The 16777-nt window shown below is 39.9% G+C and overlaps 2 protein-coding genes across 3 annotated transcripts in view; both read right to left on the bottom strand.

The window, feature by feature from the left end:
- zgc:162879 (ras and EF-hand domain-containing protein) overlaps positions 1 to 975 on the bottom strand; it is an 11075-nt gene extending 10100 nt beyond the window's left edge. Inside the window, exon 1 of the mRNA XM_024282773.2 lies at positions 437 to 975. Within this exon, the coding sequence (XP_024138541.1) occupies positions 437 to 738 (302 nt within the window). The 5' untranslated portion in view covers positions 739 to 975. The remainder of the gene's footprint in view (positions 1 to 436) is intronic.
- Positions 976 to 3229: 2254 nt separating this feature from the next.
- Positions 3230 to 16777, bottom strand: part of sema4ba (sema domain, immunoglobulin domain (Ig), transmembrane domain (TM) and short cytoplasmic domain, (semaphorin) 4Ba) — a 55735-nt gene continuing 42187 nt past the window's right edge. The window contains exons 3-15 of one of the 2 annotated variants that reach the window (XM_024282770.2): positions 15381 to 15541; positions 15219 to 15281; positions 14141 to 14239; positions 13551 to 13662; positions 12140 to 12256; positions 11747 to 11904; positions 9284 to 9465; positions 8999 to 9149; positions 7667 to 7877; positions 7475 to 7590; positions 7116 to 7273; positions 6929 to 7020; positions 3230 to 6814 (exon numbers count right to left, since the gene is read on the bottom strand). In XM_024282770.2, the coding sequence (XP_024138538.1) occupies positions 6042 to 6814; positions 6929 to 7020; positions 7116 to 7273; positions 7475 to 7590; positions 7667 to 7877; positions 8999 to 9149; positions 9284 to 9465; positions 11747 to 11904; positions 12140 to 12256; positions 13551 to 13662; positions 14141 to 14239; positions 15219 to 15281; positions 15381 to 15541 (2393 nt within the window). In that variant the 3' untranslated portion in view covers positions 3230 to 6041. The remainder of the gene's footprint in view (positions 6815 to 6928; positions 7021 to 7115; positions 7274 to 7474; positions 7591 to 7666; positions 7878 to 8998; positions 9150 to 9283; positions 9466 to 11746; positions 11905 to 12139; positions 12257 to 13550; positions 13663 to 14140; positions 14240 to 15218; positions 15282 to 15380; positions 15542 to 16777) is intronic. The other variant, XM_024282771.2, reaches the window with a different exon arrangement.

The raw sequence follows: 16777 nt of genomic DNA, 5'->3' as shown, positions 1-16777 counted from the left end.
TATTAGTTCAAGAGGTGGTGGTGGGAGGGGGCTCTTGGATGCATTGGTGCCCATGGCTTTGTTAAATCTTGATACGGCCGTGGTCAAACTATTTTATAACCAGGATTAAACCACTTGGAAGGTTGACGATAAATGAGCACATCACTGTTTGATTAGCTGGAGTAGTATTTTTTCAAACTTTTTTTTGACATATATGGTTTATTTCCTCCAATGCGTTTAATTTTTTAATTTATTTATTTTTGTTGTCAATAAATGTAAGTTTATTTTCTCTTGTTATTGTGAATTTTTTTTAGTTGCATTTGAAAAATAACCAATTATATAGATTTTTTTAATGATTTCATGACAACTTGAGGCTACACCTGCAGTTATCCTCCAGTCTATTCTGGCTAACGTGAAGCTAGCTAACTAAAAAACACTTGGGAAAAAGTCGCTTTACCTCTCAGACAGCAGGAACTCGGCGCCTATCTTCTCCTCAAACTCTTCCCAAGCACCCTGCGATGCGCCGGCGTCAAACGAGGCCAGGTCCAGAATCTCGGAGACCTCCTGGAAACCGGAGGAAAACCTGTCGTAGTCTATGATTCCATCCTCGGACGCCCCGAACTTGTCGAACAGAGCTTGAGCGTCTCTCTCGGGGACGTTGAGCTCCCGGCAGACGACGGTGAAGTCCTCGAACTCGATATTACCGGACTTGTTCACATCACACGAAGAGAAGAGTCTCCGGAGGTTGGGATGGTTCATGGTTAACAGCAAAACTCAAAACTGTCAATTCTACAAGCGTTTGTTCGCGCCCGACTGCTGCGGGCCTTTATCCGCTCCGCACTCACTTTTGGGCTCAGTTACAGAGGACCGGTCCAGTCCTCGGGAAAAGCAGGTACAGTTTCCAGTAAAGTCTGCTCGACCTCGTCAGTTACCGCAGCAACTCGAGTTTGGGACTATTTGTTTGAAGTGCACCACGCATGCGCGTGGAGTTAAACGCACGTCTATTTACCTTTCAGGTGTGCGATATCTGTCAAGGCTTAATGATCTTTCTTTCTCTGTATGTTTGCAGAGAATGCGTCAAACCAAGATAAAATAAAGAATGTCAACACGAGAGTTTATGTGGAACGAGATAGGAAATGTCTTGTAGTAGAGGAATGTAATTTGGGCAGTTTCTCTGCCCTTAGCAAAAAGAAGTACACTTAAAGTTTATTTTAAGAATACTTGAGTATTAGTTTATCAAGTGCTCTATAAACCACGCATGTTCAGTGTGTAAAGTATATTAACTGAATTCTTCTTCAAACAAAATTGGAACATTTTCAGTTTACAATATATGGATAGTATGAAAGTAAACTTCAAGTTTACTGCCTCATTTTGAAACAAATGGTGTATTGGACAGGAGACATTTAAACCAGAGTTTGTTTCCCCAGATAACCCAGAGCCTGTTCGTCTGTTCGTTTCCAAATCAGACTAAGCTCTGCAATTTTTTCCCCGATCTGAAAGGCTCCATGCTCTGAGTGGAACAACTGGACCAAACGGCCTCCACAGCTGAGCAAAACGGGATGTAAACAGAGAAACTCACGGAAAATTGGTCAGATGAATCCATGCTAACTTTTAACATGATACGCGTTGCTTCTCACTTTTATTCCGACAATCAATCTGTCAGAATCACTTATCAGCGTACCTTCTTAGTCGTGACCTTTTCAGTTACCGTCTTGAATTATGACTCCAACGTACTGGTCAAAGTTTGAATAAATGAAGTATCCCAACAAGGATTGTAACACTTTCTCTTGTAAGATTGCCCTGCCTTCGTAATTCTTGGCCAATGACCAAAGAGATCTTTAGTACCATGTTTTCATTTATTTATTTATTTTTTTGGTACAATCTTTGGTTCAAAGCAGAAACGTCCGATTCAAAGGAAGGCTCAATACAAACCAAATACAAGGTTCAGCAGTCCATCCAGACTATACTAAGCAAACTTGATGTGGATTAAGTCACTTAGATTGACTGCTTTTTGTTAAGGGTGATTTCCTTGGATAGTCCTTTTAGTTTGACGTGTCTCACCTGAACTCTTATTCACTCACAACTGAATCTTGACACGGTTCAGCAACAGTGTGAATGCAGACTGAATGGGCACAAACACTGAATTTGAATTTAAAAGAGAAAAAAAATGACAGAAATGTCAATTAAATTTTTTCACAATGTTTCATCCTGTGAATATTTGGACTGGAATTTGGAGATCCCAATCCAAATTGTGAATATAGTGAGTTTAGGAGAATATGTTTCAGTTGAAATCATAATCAGAGGGCAGCAGAACGTAGTGTTCTTCTATAAGAGTTCTTAGGTTGGTGATTAGTAAATTGTAAATCACATACACTCATTAATAGTACTTTATCACCCTACCTGAAGGGCCAGATCTAGCCCTCTAGGTAATTATATCTGCCCATCCTGATCCTTTTCTTCTATTATAATGAATGACCCAATGTTGACTTATTTCTAACTTGTATAATTTTGATAAAATGTATATTTATGGAGAGTAAAATATTGAAAATTGTTTAAGGTTTAAGTTGATTTATTCTGGAATAATATTCCTGCCTGTTTTTGTTCAGTTATTTAAAAAAGTTACATTTTTAAAGTTTTAAAAATTTAAAGTTCACTTAATGTTTATCCTGTTCGGCCTGCGACCTAAGGTGTGTTTTGGATTTTGGTCCCCTGTGCGACTGAGTTTGACATCTCTGGTCGATGGTATCGTCATTGTGATTGTTTGTCAAAATGCTAATATAAGACAGACTAATAATTTGTGAATTGTAAATACAGATGACTAAATTCTAAATTAGAAATTTTGTCTCAAGATAAAGTATAATGTACACTACAACGACTTTTGTAATTCCATGTTGTAAACTACATTTTAAAAGATAAATTTGGTCATACTACGCTAATTGCTTGATGCAATTGTAAATCAATTTACAAATAGCTTTACGACTTGATTTGTAAAAATAAGGTTTTTGAGGCAAACTAAATCTTTAAATTGATTAAGTAACTATTTTCATTTCATATGTCCTGGTCTCGGGCTGCTCTTACTTTTTCAAAGACATTTTGGTGCTTCATGGTTATTAAGTTTAACGTTTAGACTTAACCTTCTAGTAGTTAGTTCTTTGTGTTTGAATAAGATGGAATTAAATGGCATATTTCAATGGAAACCCTGTTCATAAAGTAAGAAAAAAATAATCAAGAAGTCCATTCAAATACAAAATTTGTCAATTTTATCTTTATTTGAAAAATTAAAATAAAGTGTTTTTTTATATATTTATATATGTATATACAATACAAAAGAAAACAGTGATGTATGGTACAAAAAATACAATTCACAATATCTTTTTACATTGGCAGCTGAATTTACAAACAAATGTACATAAAACTTGCTCACTTGCTGTACAATAAACTCCCCAGAGCGTCTTGGTATGGTCACTAATAGAAGGCCTGACTGTAGTGGTTCATCAAGAGAGAGCAAAAGACAATACTTTCACCGTGGCGTAGATAGTTATTTTATTCAAAGTACCTGCACGTATTTGACTAACACACCACTGAACTTCATTAGTTCTGCAAACTGAAGATTATTGTGATGAGAGCCACTTCACCAAAAGCTGCCGTTTGTGTCGGTTATTGATAACAGTCATAGAACAATATTTCAAACTGCATGATTATACATTTGATGAGTTTTTAACTCGGTTTTTGCTGTGTCATTTACAGGAAATGTGATGTAATACTAATCCTACAGTGTTTTTTTCTTTTTTTAAGAAGTGGTTTATTTGTGGTCTCCAGTTGAAGGAATACATTTTAATCCCTGGTTGTGAAAGCAATCCAATACTGAAATTAAAACTGGTGAACAACACTGACAATACTTGCGTGTAATCACTTTTTTCACTGGTTTCAAGCATGGTCAGAACTGGCATCTGATTTAGCAGGACGAAAACCTGGTTAGCTTACGATCTCAGTAGGCACGTCACCTGATTCTTTTTTTTCAGAAGGCATTATCTGTTCCCACCTGGGCAGATCAGTGGTCAGAACGACTCCTGCCCCTCACTAAGGCTTGAAAAACTGTGCAAATCCCTCACGCTCTGCACCAACCTCCGTGCCTTTTGTTTGTCTTCATGCTTTCGCATAATCCCAATTTTGTGTCATAATACTCAACATTTTCTCATATGTAAAAAAATAAAATAAATAATAGTTGTGAAAGTTGTAAAAATTTGGCAGGTCATTGGTTTATTCTATTTTTAATTATTTTAAGGGAAATAAACGCACAGTTTATGATAATCGGTGAACGATGAAGGTTATTGCTTTGGCCTTTAAGAAGCTTATTTTCCCTAACGACACTCACTAGAATTTTTATTGTGAAAAGTTAGCCCATATATTGATTTTTTTAATGGAGATCTAAGATGTCTTTTTTAGTATAACTTTTTTTTTTTTAAGAAAACATGTCCTTACAGCAGGGGTGGGCAAACTACGGCCACATGCGACCCACCAAACTGGAATAAATAATGTTTTATTTTCCCGTTAATTCCTGCACCTTCTCATATATTGTGGAATACAACACACTGACCTTAGTTTAGGTGTAGAAAGTCATTCTGCATACATATGGTGCATACATTTATTGTTTTTCTGATGTTTGTGAGTGTTTTCCAAGTCAGACGGTCATTTTCCCGATCATTCCAACACCACATGAATGCAGCATTTCTTTAAGTTTATAATTGGCACTAAAATGAGAACAAAAAACACAATTTTTGAAAAGAAATTCCAAAATGTTGTTTCCAATATCAATTTTCAATCAAAGTTAAAACATGTTTTTGTCCAGATTCCATGTTGTTTCTATGATGAGATGGATTACCGAAAATGCTCCACAAATCAGTTTTTTTGTGGCCCTTCTGTCAAATTTTAGAACCCTTTGTGGCCCATGTGTCACCAAGTTTGCCCATCCCTGTCTCAGAGGTACAATTCCAATAAATTGATTGTGAATAATTACTGTTTGTAGCTTAAAAGTATGGTCAAAATAAGAAAATAAACCTTTTAAAGGTGTTTTCATGTTGATAAAAGTCATTTTTCTTGTGTTGTGTTAGTCTCTCAAAGTTTCAGCTTCAATAAAACTTAAAAACTGGCAAACTAAAAAAAAAAAATATTGTCCCATACCTGCAGCTGGAATAATAAATAGGTCATTTTTCTAGACAGTGCCTTTATCTTTGTGCTTATTCAGTCTAAAGGTGAGGCTTTTTCTCGATGTGGACCTCACTTCACATTATGTGCTTGCATAGACCGACTATCTCGTGACTACCTGGAATGAGCTTTTAGTCTTTTTACGGTGTAACAATGACAACATATCAAAATGTATTTTCAAATTTTTAGATTAAACTGATTAGATATTCTGGAATAGTTTGTTTGATTTGTATTTTTCAAAAGAACAAAATATGGTCTAAATTCTAAATCTGACATATTTTGAACTTGTTTTTTTTTTTGCACATTAATAATAAGCAGACCTGCATGAAAGCACAGACAATATCTAGGAAACAGTGTGTTTCTTGAATGTTTGGGACTATTTCATGTTTTTTCTTGCTACAGTACATAGTGCATAGCTTTAGCCAAGAGTGGATTCTCACCATGTAACAGAAATAATAATAAAAAAACAAAAATATTAGACACCGTGTGAGTGTTAGTGGCAACACGTGGAATAAAAACTCTGCCTTTCGGAGCATTACTTCTTCTATATTACATGGACGGAAATCAATGGCAGTGCTCTTTAATTCAGTCTCTAAACCGTCAGGTTACATTCCCGTGAGCTGTGTGGAAGAAGTCCAAAGGCAAACTGGAGCTTCTTCAGTGTGCTTCAAAATGCACTTGAATCGAGGGGCAAAAACCAAAAAGACAAGCACATTGGACCACAGGAATCGAACGAAAGAAGTCAAAGTGCAAAAGTTGTGGGATGAAATGTTTGTCTAAGGGAGTGCTCCTGTTCCTCCTGTAAGGGGTTTGTCCTTCCAAACGAGTGCACTCCTTTTTCACGAGTTCTTTCACACTCACACTATGGAGTCTTTAATCTCAGAGCCGAGTCGGACTCGTGGCCGCGGGCATGCGGCGGAAATCTCCACGTGGCTCTCTCTTAAGTTCAGAGGCCTCTTCTCGGGTTCTGTAAAGCTCTTGCTGTTGTCTGGCGACGAGCACTCGTGTGGTGGAGTGCTGCAGATGTAGTTGTCGTTTAGAGTCTGGTATCCTTTGTGATCGGAAGCAGAGGTCGGGACTGTGCTGCCGTTGAGCGGCAAGTTCTCGGCTGTTTTCACCACTATTTTGGGCTTCTTTTGCTGCATGCTGGGGCACTCCCCTTCTTTGAGCATGGACTTCATGTGGTCCAGGTTCCTGTACACCACAAACAGGAAGAAGACCAGCAGGGAAAACACCAGGAGGGCACACACCACGATCAGCTCATTCCAGTAGGTCTTGGAGTTGATCTTTGGTGAGCGGCTCTCCCCCGGCAGGTTGATGTCTTCCCTCTCTAGGACGACTGGGATTCGGGAGCGGCCCGTCAGAGTGGTGCTTTCCTGCCGGGCTTCGCCCCTAACGCAGTAATTCGCCAGCAGCTGCCTGAACCCTTCCTCCACCGACCAGCACTCGTACGTTTCCTGCTTGTCGGCTTGAGCCACCACCACCAGCCCCCCCTCGGGGCTGGGGTAATGGAAGTGACCCGCTCGGTCGCTGAACTCCCACTTCCTCTCAGCCAAATTGGAGCGGAGCTTGCAAGGCAGTACTTTGAACGTGTTTGCTGGGATAATGATCACCTGGCACGCTGAGGTACCTGTGGGGAGCCAAAGCAGTGACAGGTGGAGTCATGATCTCATCGTGTGAAGAGTTTAGAATAATAAAAGTCGACACCAACAGTTGACAGAATTGAGGAGAGAAGTGTTCGTACGTGTAGGCGGAGGTTTAGCAGCTCGTGGGCTTGGAACTGTCTTGTTGCAAATAGCTGACGTGTCGGCTTCCTCGACATCCTGCAGTCCCGAGCTGAAACATTTCAATCACAAAGGCTGCTTCTAAGACACCATTTTCGGCCGTCTAATAGCTGCTAAATGTTCTTTTTTATAAATGGGTTTCCATACTTGCTTGCAGGAGCTTGTCTGATATCTGTGCACTGCCTCCCATTCCAGGTGCAGTAGGGATCCCTGGAGAGGACGCACTCCCCACAGCTCTGGTAATTAGTGCAGTTAGCCACCGGGACCTCCACCAGCTCAGAGAGAGACGAGACATAAAGGTGGCCCTGTGGGGAGGAGGCACAAAAGGTGTTTTTCTTTTTAGTTATTGGTCAAAAAAAAGAATGGATTTGCTTGGATTCATTCATGAGTTAAGAAGTGTTTAAAAAATCAAACTTTCCTTTGTGAGAAAGCTGCTTGGAGTCATTTATTGAGTTTAGCCAAAAACTTCCTTTATTGAGCTTAAAATTGTCAATGAAGTACTTTACCCTGATCGCATCCAGCTCAATGTGCTGCACTGGTTGAGCATCCCGAAAGACCACCATCTCCTCAATGATGTGCATCTTGTTCTTCACATTTATGGCTTTATGAAGCCTGCCGTCATCTAAATGGGGGCAGAGTTCAGTTTAAAACCACACCGACGTCCTGAGAGGTTTGAATAAAGGGGATCGAGGTCCTACCTGTCCCAATGAAGAGGACATGGTGCACCTTTTCAGCCACTTGGACTCGGTGGACGGCGATCTGTGTGTAGCGCACGTTGCGTTTGAGCAAGAGAGGCTGGCTGCGGATCATGCTGTCCATCAGGAAGTGGTCTTTGACAAAATTCAGGACTTTATCTGGGACGTGCAGCGAGGAGAAGATGCCTTGCTCTCTGGATTCATTTGTGATGCACTGTGGAACACACCAAATCCCTTTGTAACTTTTATGTAGCCACACTGGACAACAATAGGACCATTTTTTTCTTTGGTTGGCCTAACAGTAATCTATTTTTTTTTTTTTTTTGAATCAGAGTAAATTTGTCTGCAGCATAACACATCCCCCCTGATGACACACGGAGCAGAGCAGATTTAGACTCTCATTACCCATCATGCACCTTTTTTTTCTACCCATTTCTGTCACAAGTTCCTACCTACTTTACTGCTCTTTACTCATGTTTGAAAATTTTTAGTTATAAATTGCATTTTTGCACCACCGTTTTGCACACTGATGTCTTTTGTATCCTTACTGTTGCAAGACAAATCAAATCAAACTTTATTAAAAAAAAAGTTGAAATAAAAACCCAAGGCTTGGCTCTGCTGTGAGGAAATGGTTTATGGGGATCTCTTTATACCAGGAGTCAACTCTGTTAAAGGAACATTGCCACAGTTCACACATTGATCCAGGCAGCTATGGGTCCACTCCATAACCTTGAGGCCCCCAGTTACACCAGACAGGCGAGAACCTTGGCAACAACCACTGACAAGCTGACACGACCTGGCATAAAGGATCACCATAGAAAAGTCTGGGGCTAAAGTCTTACTAAGTAAAGGATGAAATCTAATATTTAATATTTATGTAGAAACATAAATGAAAAATACAATGAAATATGTAGATATGATTAAATAAAAAAAAATCTATAATAACAAATAAATAAATATATAAATTGATAAGTAAAGTTATCTAAAAGCAAAATTTAAAAGTCGAGTCTACGGCCTTTTTTAAAGTATGGAAACCCTTTGGGACCACTTTATGGACATGATATGTTTTTTTTTTCTCAATCTAAATACAACAATGGAAAAAAAACTTGCATGCTTAAATCATACCACAATATGTTTTCATGTTTTTGTTGAACACACATGTATATCCAGTTTATGCATAAAACCAAGTAGTTCCAAAAGGTTCACATTCTGAAACTACCTTGAGCTGCACTAATTTCATTACAATTTGCAATTGCTCTGACAATAAGTGATTCTGATTTGATTCACTAGTGTGTCCCTAGGTTAACCTGCAGAGGGCAGCAAATGCACACTTACCGCCCCCGGCCGAGGCTCTGGGACTGGATGATTGTAGGTGTACCACTGCTGAGTCTCTCTGTTGACCTCCCTGTATCGCCCGTTGAAGGCTGCTTCCACCTGATCCATCGTGAAGGAACAAACTGCAGAACTTCCAGATGCACCTTTGTACCTACAGAAGACAAATGAGTGACTTGAAAATAAGCAAATCTCTACATAACACCAACTTTTTGAACAATTCATACAAATATGTAGATTATTTGAAAAACTATCAGCACAACAGTAGTGAGAAATGTGAGGACTGACCACTGAGATGTAAAAACGCCATAAAACACAGTGTTCTTCCAGTCCTCGGGGCTGGACGTGAGCACGAACATATCTTGGATTATGTTGAAGGGGAAGCCGTCATCAGGAAGGGAGCACAGAAGCTGAGCCTTTAAGAAGGTGGTCCACTTCTTCTGCAACACTCTCTCGCCTCCAATGTCACCCTGCAACACAAGTGTGTTTCAGAAATTGACCATCAGAGGGCGCTTTAAAACAAGCCAAACTAAAGTCTGAAAAATCAATGACTTCATCCAAACTGACAGAAAAGATGATAAACATACTGTAAATGTTTAAAATCAGTGACAAAAACATCTAAAACAGGAAAATTGTGCAACTCCAGGAAACTTTAAACGTTTTATGGTAAAAACCAATCAGTTGAGTCTGCCACACAGATATATCCTGAGGCAGAACATGCCTGGGTCATGAAAACAATAAACTGCATCATCACAGCGACACAGATCAAACACAGCCGGGCCTTACAGGAGTCTTTCTAAATGAAAAAGAAATATTGCCTCCAACAGTCTCTGCTCCCTAACTCTGCTGCTGTGATTCAGCGCCTCTGGCACAAGCCTTCAAAGGGCCACGAGCGGCACGGGACCTCCTCGACACCAGAACTAATTTAGCCGCACGCCGGATGTAAGGCGGGGTACTGTACCAACGCACATTAGACAGAAGCAAAATCTTTGAGCTTTATTTAAAAGTGTTCAACAGATTTTGCTCCATAGAGAGTTACAGGTCTTTAAAGGGGAATTATGGGTAAACACAGGATGACCTCATAGAGGGTATTTCACCATAAAAACTAGCTAATCTTAGCAGTTTCTTTAAAATAGATTGATTAGAGAACAAAAAACTATTTCTAAAGCTGCCTCAGGCCCTTCACTTTCCCCTCAGCTCCTGCTTCCTGGTCAAAGAAAATCAAAAAAACTTTTATTTTTTTTCAAAATGCCGACTTTTCTGTTGTAGAGATCATTTCAAAACTATATTTGAGAAATGAATGGCTTAATGACCATAAAAACATAAATAAAGTGGATTTTTCTAACTTTGAGGTGAGGACTTTGCGGATCTCGTTAGATTTTATTCCATAAGAAACTGGATCATATGGACCATTTTAGCATTAAAGGTTGCAGACCCCTGTCCTAGGAGGAGTTTAAACTTGTGGCTGGTACCAGAGGAGATTTTTTTTGATAATTCAAGATGGTTGAATTTATTGGGCAGCAACATTTTTAATGTGGTTGTAGACTTAAACTGGTGGTATTTGCGAATTCCTGTAGAGATTGCTTGAACAAAAGTTGTTTTTCTTTCCTTATGTGAAATTTGCCAAATTTCACATTTTGCCACAAATTGGCCACCAACATGTAGGTCCTGTGGCCATCTCATAATAATGTCAAATCTTCCGTTGGACATCCCCAACACTTATGTTTCGATTTTGTTCGTGAATGCTGACATTTTGGCTCCATTGATTGTTTTGATGGTTCTGGCTGCTGTGATGTCATCACTTTTGGGTTTACTATGCCCAAAATCCATTTTCCTCTGGTACTAGGCAGGCACAGATTTTGGTGAGTTTTTGAGCGTAAGGCAAGAAGGAAATTTTAACTCAAAAGTGCAGGAATAAAGAAGAATTATGAAAACAATATGGTCCTTGGAGTGCAGGACTGCTGCGGGCCATAATGACAATAAAAGAATAGTTGCATCAACTTTATTAATATTTTAATCAGAGAAAGCAATCAAATTAGTTTGAAAAGGAGATAACAAATGACCAACACTAAACCACTAAAGCAATTACTTATCATAGCAGCCTAGGCAGATAATGAGCAACATGCATATTCCCTTGTTCTTCCGGCTGGGTTTAGTTCTATAATTTAATGCCACTCTGAGTTTAAATCGACCGCTGAATAATTGAAGCAAATGCCTCCCATTCATTAATCCCTTGTAAAAGCATCCCTCATTTGAAAGGCTGCTCAAAACATGGTGTTTTATCTGCAAAACGGAGCCGTCCTGCAAGTGTGATCATCTTTATTCTGTTTATTCCAGGCAGAAAATTGTTTATTGTCTTGATTAGGATGCTCTCTGGGATGCAGAAGTGCCAAACACCTGCAAGTGCGCAACAAAGTAGGAGGAGGCATCCAATGTGGTAAGCCGAAAAGATCAAAAGTAGACTTTGAAATGAATCAAACTGGAATCTGCTTGCAGTGCCACTTACAGCGAGTTAAATCTTCTCTTTCATGTCTAATTTAACCAATTTAAAGCTGTGCCAGGCGTGACATTTCTTTTGTTTTTGTCTTACATTTAATCATAAATACCGTCTCTGCACTTAATCTTACCAAGAAGGATGTATTTAACCTAAAATGTATACGACAACGTGACATCCTCCTGGTTTGAAAGAATTTGTACAGTGAGCTCAAGAGGAGAAAAAAAAAGCCGTCCGTGCCCTCTGGCATCACTCACCTTACACACACGAGCAATGCGTGACACAATGGTGTTGTCAAAGAAATCAAACTCCTTTCCCGCCTCGCTGAAGAAGAAGTAAATCTTATCGTCATCGCCCACCAGGTTGCCTTTAGGCAGGCTCTCCTGTATGTAGGCAGAGCCAACAAAGGCTGGATCTGAAAGGAGAGCAGCAACTCCGTCACACAAAGATTTAGAGCCAGATGTTCCACACGGAGTCCAGAGATGACGGCTAGACTCTCCACGTATACATAATCTCTCATGACGCCATGCTGCAGCATTTCTATAACAAATGGTTCATGCTATGTCAGATATGATGCTAATTCACACTGAGAATTTGTATTGTTTGAAGACATCATGAAAAGCATTGAATTTGCTGCCAAACTGCCGTACCTTGAAGCCAGTTGAGAGAGTTTTCTGTTTTTAGAGAAGCTCCTTGGCTCAGACTTTTGTAGATGATGGGCTCATTTCCTTGGAAATTACTGACGGTGCCGGCATACAACTCTCCATCTACAATACAGTAAAAAACATCATCAAAACTTCCAAATTATTCAGTAGGTGGGGGAAAAAACGACTTCTTCAAAACGAAATTTGGAAGTTGAGACTCATTTGTGTTTCTTAAAAATAAAATCACAGAGAACTGGCCGTCAGACATTTGATAGTATAGGAGAACTGGACCAGGTGAGCGTGACGTCACTGACTGAAAATGGCTCACTTCCAGCTCAAATTTTTTTAAGATACAGATGTCACCATTTTGAAGCCAGATTATGTCAGTAAGGAGTTACTAGAGCCATGTTGGAGCCAGCTGACGTCAGTAAGTCATTATCGGAACCATGTTGGAGCAACCTAACGTCAGTACATAGTGATTGGCGCCATGTTAGAGCCACTTGACATTAGTAACTAGGGATTGGCGCCATATTAAAGCCAACTGACAATAGTAAATAGCGATCAGCGCCATGTTGGAGCCACCCAATATCAGTAAGTAGTGATCGGCGCCAAGTTGGAGCCATCCAATATTAGTAAGTAGTGATCAGTGCTATGTTGGAGCCACCCAATATCAGTAAGTAGTGATCGGCGCCATGTTGGAGCCAGATCGACACCATGTTGGAGCCAGCTTATGTGAGTAAGTAGTGATTGGCGCCACTTTGGAGCCAGATCGGTGCCATGTTGGAGTCAGCTTATGTGAGTAAGTAGTGATTGGCGCCATGTTGGAGCCATCTCACATCAGTAATTATTTATTAGCACCATGTTGGAGCCAGCTGACGTTAGTAAGAAGTTATTGGCGCCATATTGGGACCAATCACTACTTAATGACATTGTATGTCTCCAACCTAGCATCGTGTGGCGCCATTTGGGAGCCAGCCAAGTAAGTAATGATTGGTATAAGACGTTCTGAATGAACTATAGACATATGGCATCTGCTTTAACCAGTCAGGAGTTAGCTTGCTGGAAGGCCACACCCCTACCACTGAAAGCAGTGAATCAATCAATCAATCAAACGTTTTGATTGTTCAATAGGGGGGCCACCAGGCACCACACACTTCTAATGAGGCATCTGATTGGTCAGTTTATAACTTGAAAAATTTACAATAAAGAAACAAAAATAAAAAAAGTAGGATTAGCAAGAACATGGTAAAACAGGAAGCTAGCAAGAATGGTTATTCTGCCAAATATAATGACTGACTAATAGCTGTTTTTTTTCCAAAGAAGTCTATGAGGCTTTGGCTTCTTGGAATCACCAGGTGCTTCCTCTTTGGATCGCGAGGGGTCTAGTTCTCTTGCACAGTCGATGGGTGAGACCTACCAGCCATGATTGCTGTAGACTTGTATTCAGGGTTGAATGGGCAGCGGCTTCGTCCATCCTCTGTAACAATCTCACCGGTATCAGTCTTGACAAAGGAGAAGTTGGCAGTACTCTGAAGGAAACAGGCATACAGGACATGTGAAGTTGAAAAGCGGAACCTGACATTGACTGCTGTCCTTTTTATCTCAAACAGGAAAGGAAGAAGTCTACCAGCCTCGGCTCATCCATGTTTGTTTGTTATAGATTGTTGTAAAAGGCCTAAGAAGATTTGGAGAAAACAGCTGAAAAACCAGATCGATTCTTATGTAATATTATTCTGTGCATCAAATATTTTTATCTATTTCCCTTGGGGACAGGAGGCGATTGAATAATGCACTTCTATTATATCTTGCCTCGCAGAGCCTCGGACTGTCTGCTAAGTGAGTTGGGAGGAAGGAAGCAGCGTGCGTCAGATTTTAGATGCTCTTCCTGTGGAGCTGAATAAATCCATCATGCCAAGTCCAACTTCAAGGTTATTACATTTTCTGGAATAATCTTTGTCCATCTGCAAAAGAAACAGGATAAGCATGTTTGCATAGGAGGGGACTTACTATGTAAGCACAGATCGGGCTGAAAGCATAGGTCCCACATGCATACAGGTGGGTGCTGTTCACATGGAGCAGAATCTTGATGTAGTTGAAGCAGTCCGTCTGAAACACAAGTTATGAAAAATTTACCCCAAAAATCTGGAAATTAGGTTTTGAGGTTCCCACGGATAAACATCATCTGGTATGATTTGCTTCCTCTCCAGATGTTGCAGTTTTCAGAGCTGGGAGCTTCTAGCCCAGTCATTTATTTTCTACATCACAAATAAGCTCTTTTACAAACTGTATATTTTGTCTGCTCCTGATTCACAACAATTGGAATAAAGACATACTCAGTAATACAATTTTAAAGCGTCAATAGGCCTACCATGCAAAATCAACTTTTTGAGCTTTTAAGTACCTTATGATGTTCATTCCTCACTGTACACAACCCCAAAGTGGCATTTTGATCAGTTCATGCATTTGAACATTCCTCTAAAAACCTGCATTCTGAGCACTAGCCTCTCCTAACCTCCGAAAATGATTGCTATCTCACAAGCTGATGTCACAAAGTGAGAACCACCCTTTCTAGGAAGAGTCTGCGCTGCGGTGCGGTGCTCAGTCGCTAGCTTCGCCGTTCAGCTATTGATGCACAGCTTGCGGTGCTCAGCTGTTAGCTTCGCCGCTCAGCTAGCTCAGGCGCTAACCCTGGCCATTGCTACAACCACAAAAGACAAATATTTGGTATGCGCATCCATCTTTGTAAAAATTTGAATTTTTGTTTTTGTAGGAGAAATGCAGACAGGATATGGAGGCCGGCTCTAGGATGATGTCATAAAAAGAAGCAAAAGGCGGAGCCTCTAAGATTGAGGTGTCTTATTTCTGGATAGGAAAAAAAACTACCCAAAATAACTCATATTTCATAAATAATTTGCTCCAAAAAAGCATAGTAGAGGCCCCCTAAGCTTAATTTTTTTCATATATGTTATATATCATGAGAAAAATGCCAAAAGAAATTGTTAAAAACACAAAAAAATTTCACAACTTTCTGCCCTGGATGTGTCCCAAAAACACTCAATACGTTTTAAGCGAACAGTGAACTCACCTTCAGGTCTTTGCCTTTGAAACTACATTCATCTCGTTTTTGATCCGGAGCTTTCCACGTGAGCTGAAAGAAACAGCCCATAAAATGTCAAAGGATTTTCTTACACCCCAGAACAACTTTATGTAAATTTTCATTGTGAGGCATAGTTATGTTGGCTCTTACATTCTTTTGTAGTTTGCTTTCAGTAATATCAGAGAGGTTGAGGGCGAACAGAATCTCTCGGGCGCCGATATACAGCATGTTGTCTTCACTACTGAGCAGAACGGATGTGAAGTTGAGGACTCCGCTGGCAGAAAAGCTTTTAGTTGTCCTCTCCTTTGCATCTATACACCAAAGAGGACAGAAAATGTAAGAAATCAATCAAATTATTTTGAAAAGAGGAAATCCTTTAATGCTTTCTGTTACATAAGCAATTTTCCTGAAAATAAATGCATGAAATATTTTTAAAAAGAGAAATCCTGACAAAACCAAGTTTTCCACTAAGGAACAGAAACAAAGTGAAACTTTTCGGAGCATTAGTTGAAAATTGCAGCTTTTAAAAACTCAGATGTGCAACTAGTGCTTCCAATTTCATATAGGCCTCGAACTAGAAGGCAGAAATGCTCGTTTATCTTTGACAGGTAAATCTCCTCTTTTTTGTGACGGAGAAGAGAGGAGCAAAGGTCAAACCATCAGCTTTTCTAATCACCTCAGCAGTTTTGCAGGCCGTATCTGTGATTTGCAGCAGTTTGGAGGCTTTCGGTGCCAACCCAACTCCAACAAGACTGCGTGCCAGAACAAACAGAACAAGCCCGCTGATGGAAACTTTAAGAAAGGCTCTGATACTGACATGTGAGGAATGAGGAAAAAAAAAGAAAAAAAAACAACAGACCGAAGAGCTGCTGGTATTTTCTCAGAGAAAAAGGAAAAATCTTCAGCTTCAGATGTGATTTCATGTCCAGTCTTTGTGTGTACGAGTTTCTGATTTGAGCGACTGAATTAACTAAAGGGACGAGCTGCAGCTGAATCAGGACATGCTGAAATAATTATTCTTCACATGCACTTACAACAGTAGCAGTTTTCATCTACTTTAACAAAATTAGCCCAAATGTTCAGGAGGCAATTAGCAGTTTGTAAAAAGACCGTTCATTACACAGTTAATCTAATATTGAGAAGTCAATTAGCACGTGGTCAAATAGAGGAAAAAACACATATTTTGCATGTTTTTAGGAGAAAACACTAAAGGTGTAGTGCACACCAGACACGTAGCGCAGCCGTCCTCCGCAGCTATCTCGCGTAAAACAGCAATCGTTTCAGCATCTGGTCTATTCTTTGCGCAAGCCACAAGTGATTCCCATTAATCCTGGCAGGAAGTTATGCCAAGACACACATACAAATTTGGTAAATTTTCGAAATATAACCAATTTTTCCCAATAGAATACAGCGATTGACAAATGTGATCATATTTTTGTATCTAAACAGACAGTTTTCCCCTATTTGCAGGGGTTAGGGTCGGGAGACCTCTGCGAATACACCAAAGATGTGAATACGGATAACTAGGGTTGGGCACCGAAGTTCGG

Source organism: Oryzias melastigma, linkage group LG6 (genome assembly GCF_002922805.2).
Source record: "Oryzias melastigma strain HK-1 linkage group LG6, ASM292280v2, whole genome shotgun sequence".
Lineage (NCBI taxonomy): Eukaryota > Metazoa > Chordata > Actinopteri > Beloniformes > Adrianichthyidae > Oryzias > Oryzias melastigma.
The sequence above is the reverse complement of the archived record's forward strand: the minus strand, read 5'-3'. Positions and strand labels throughout refer to the sequence as shown.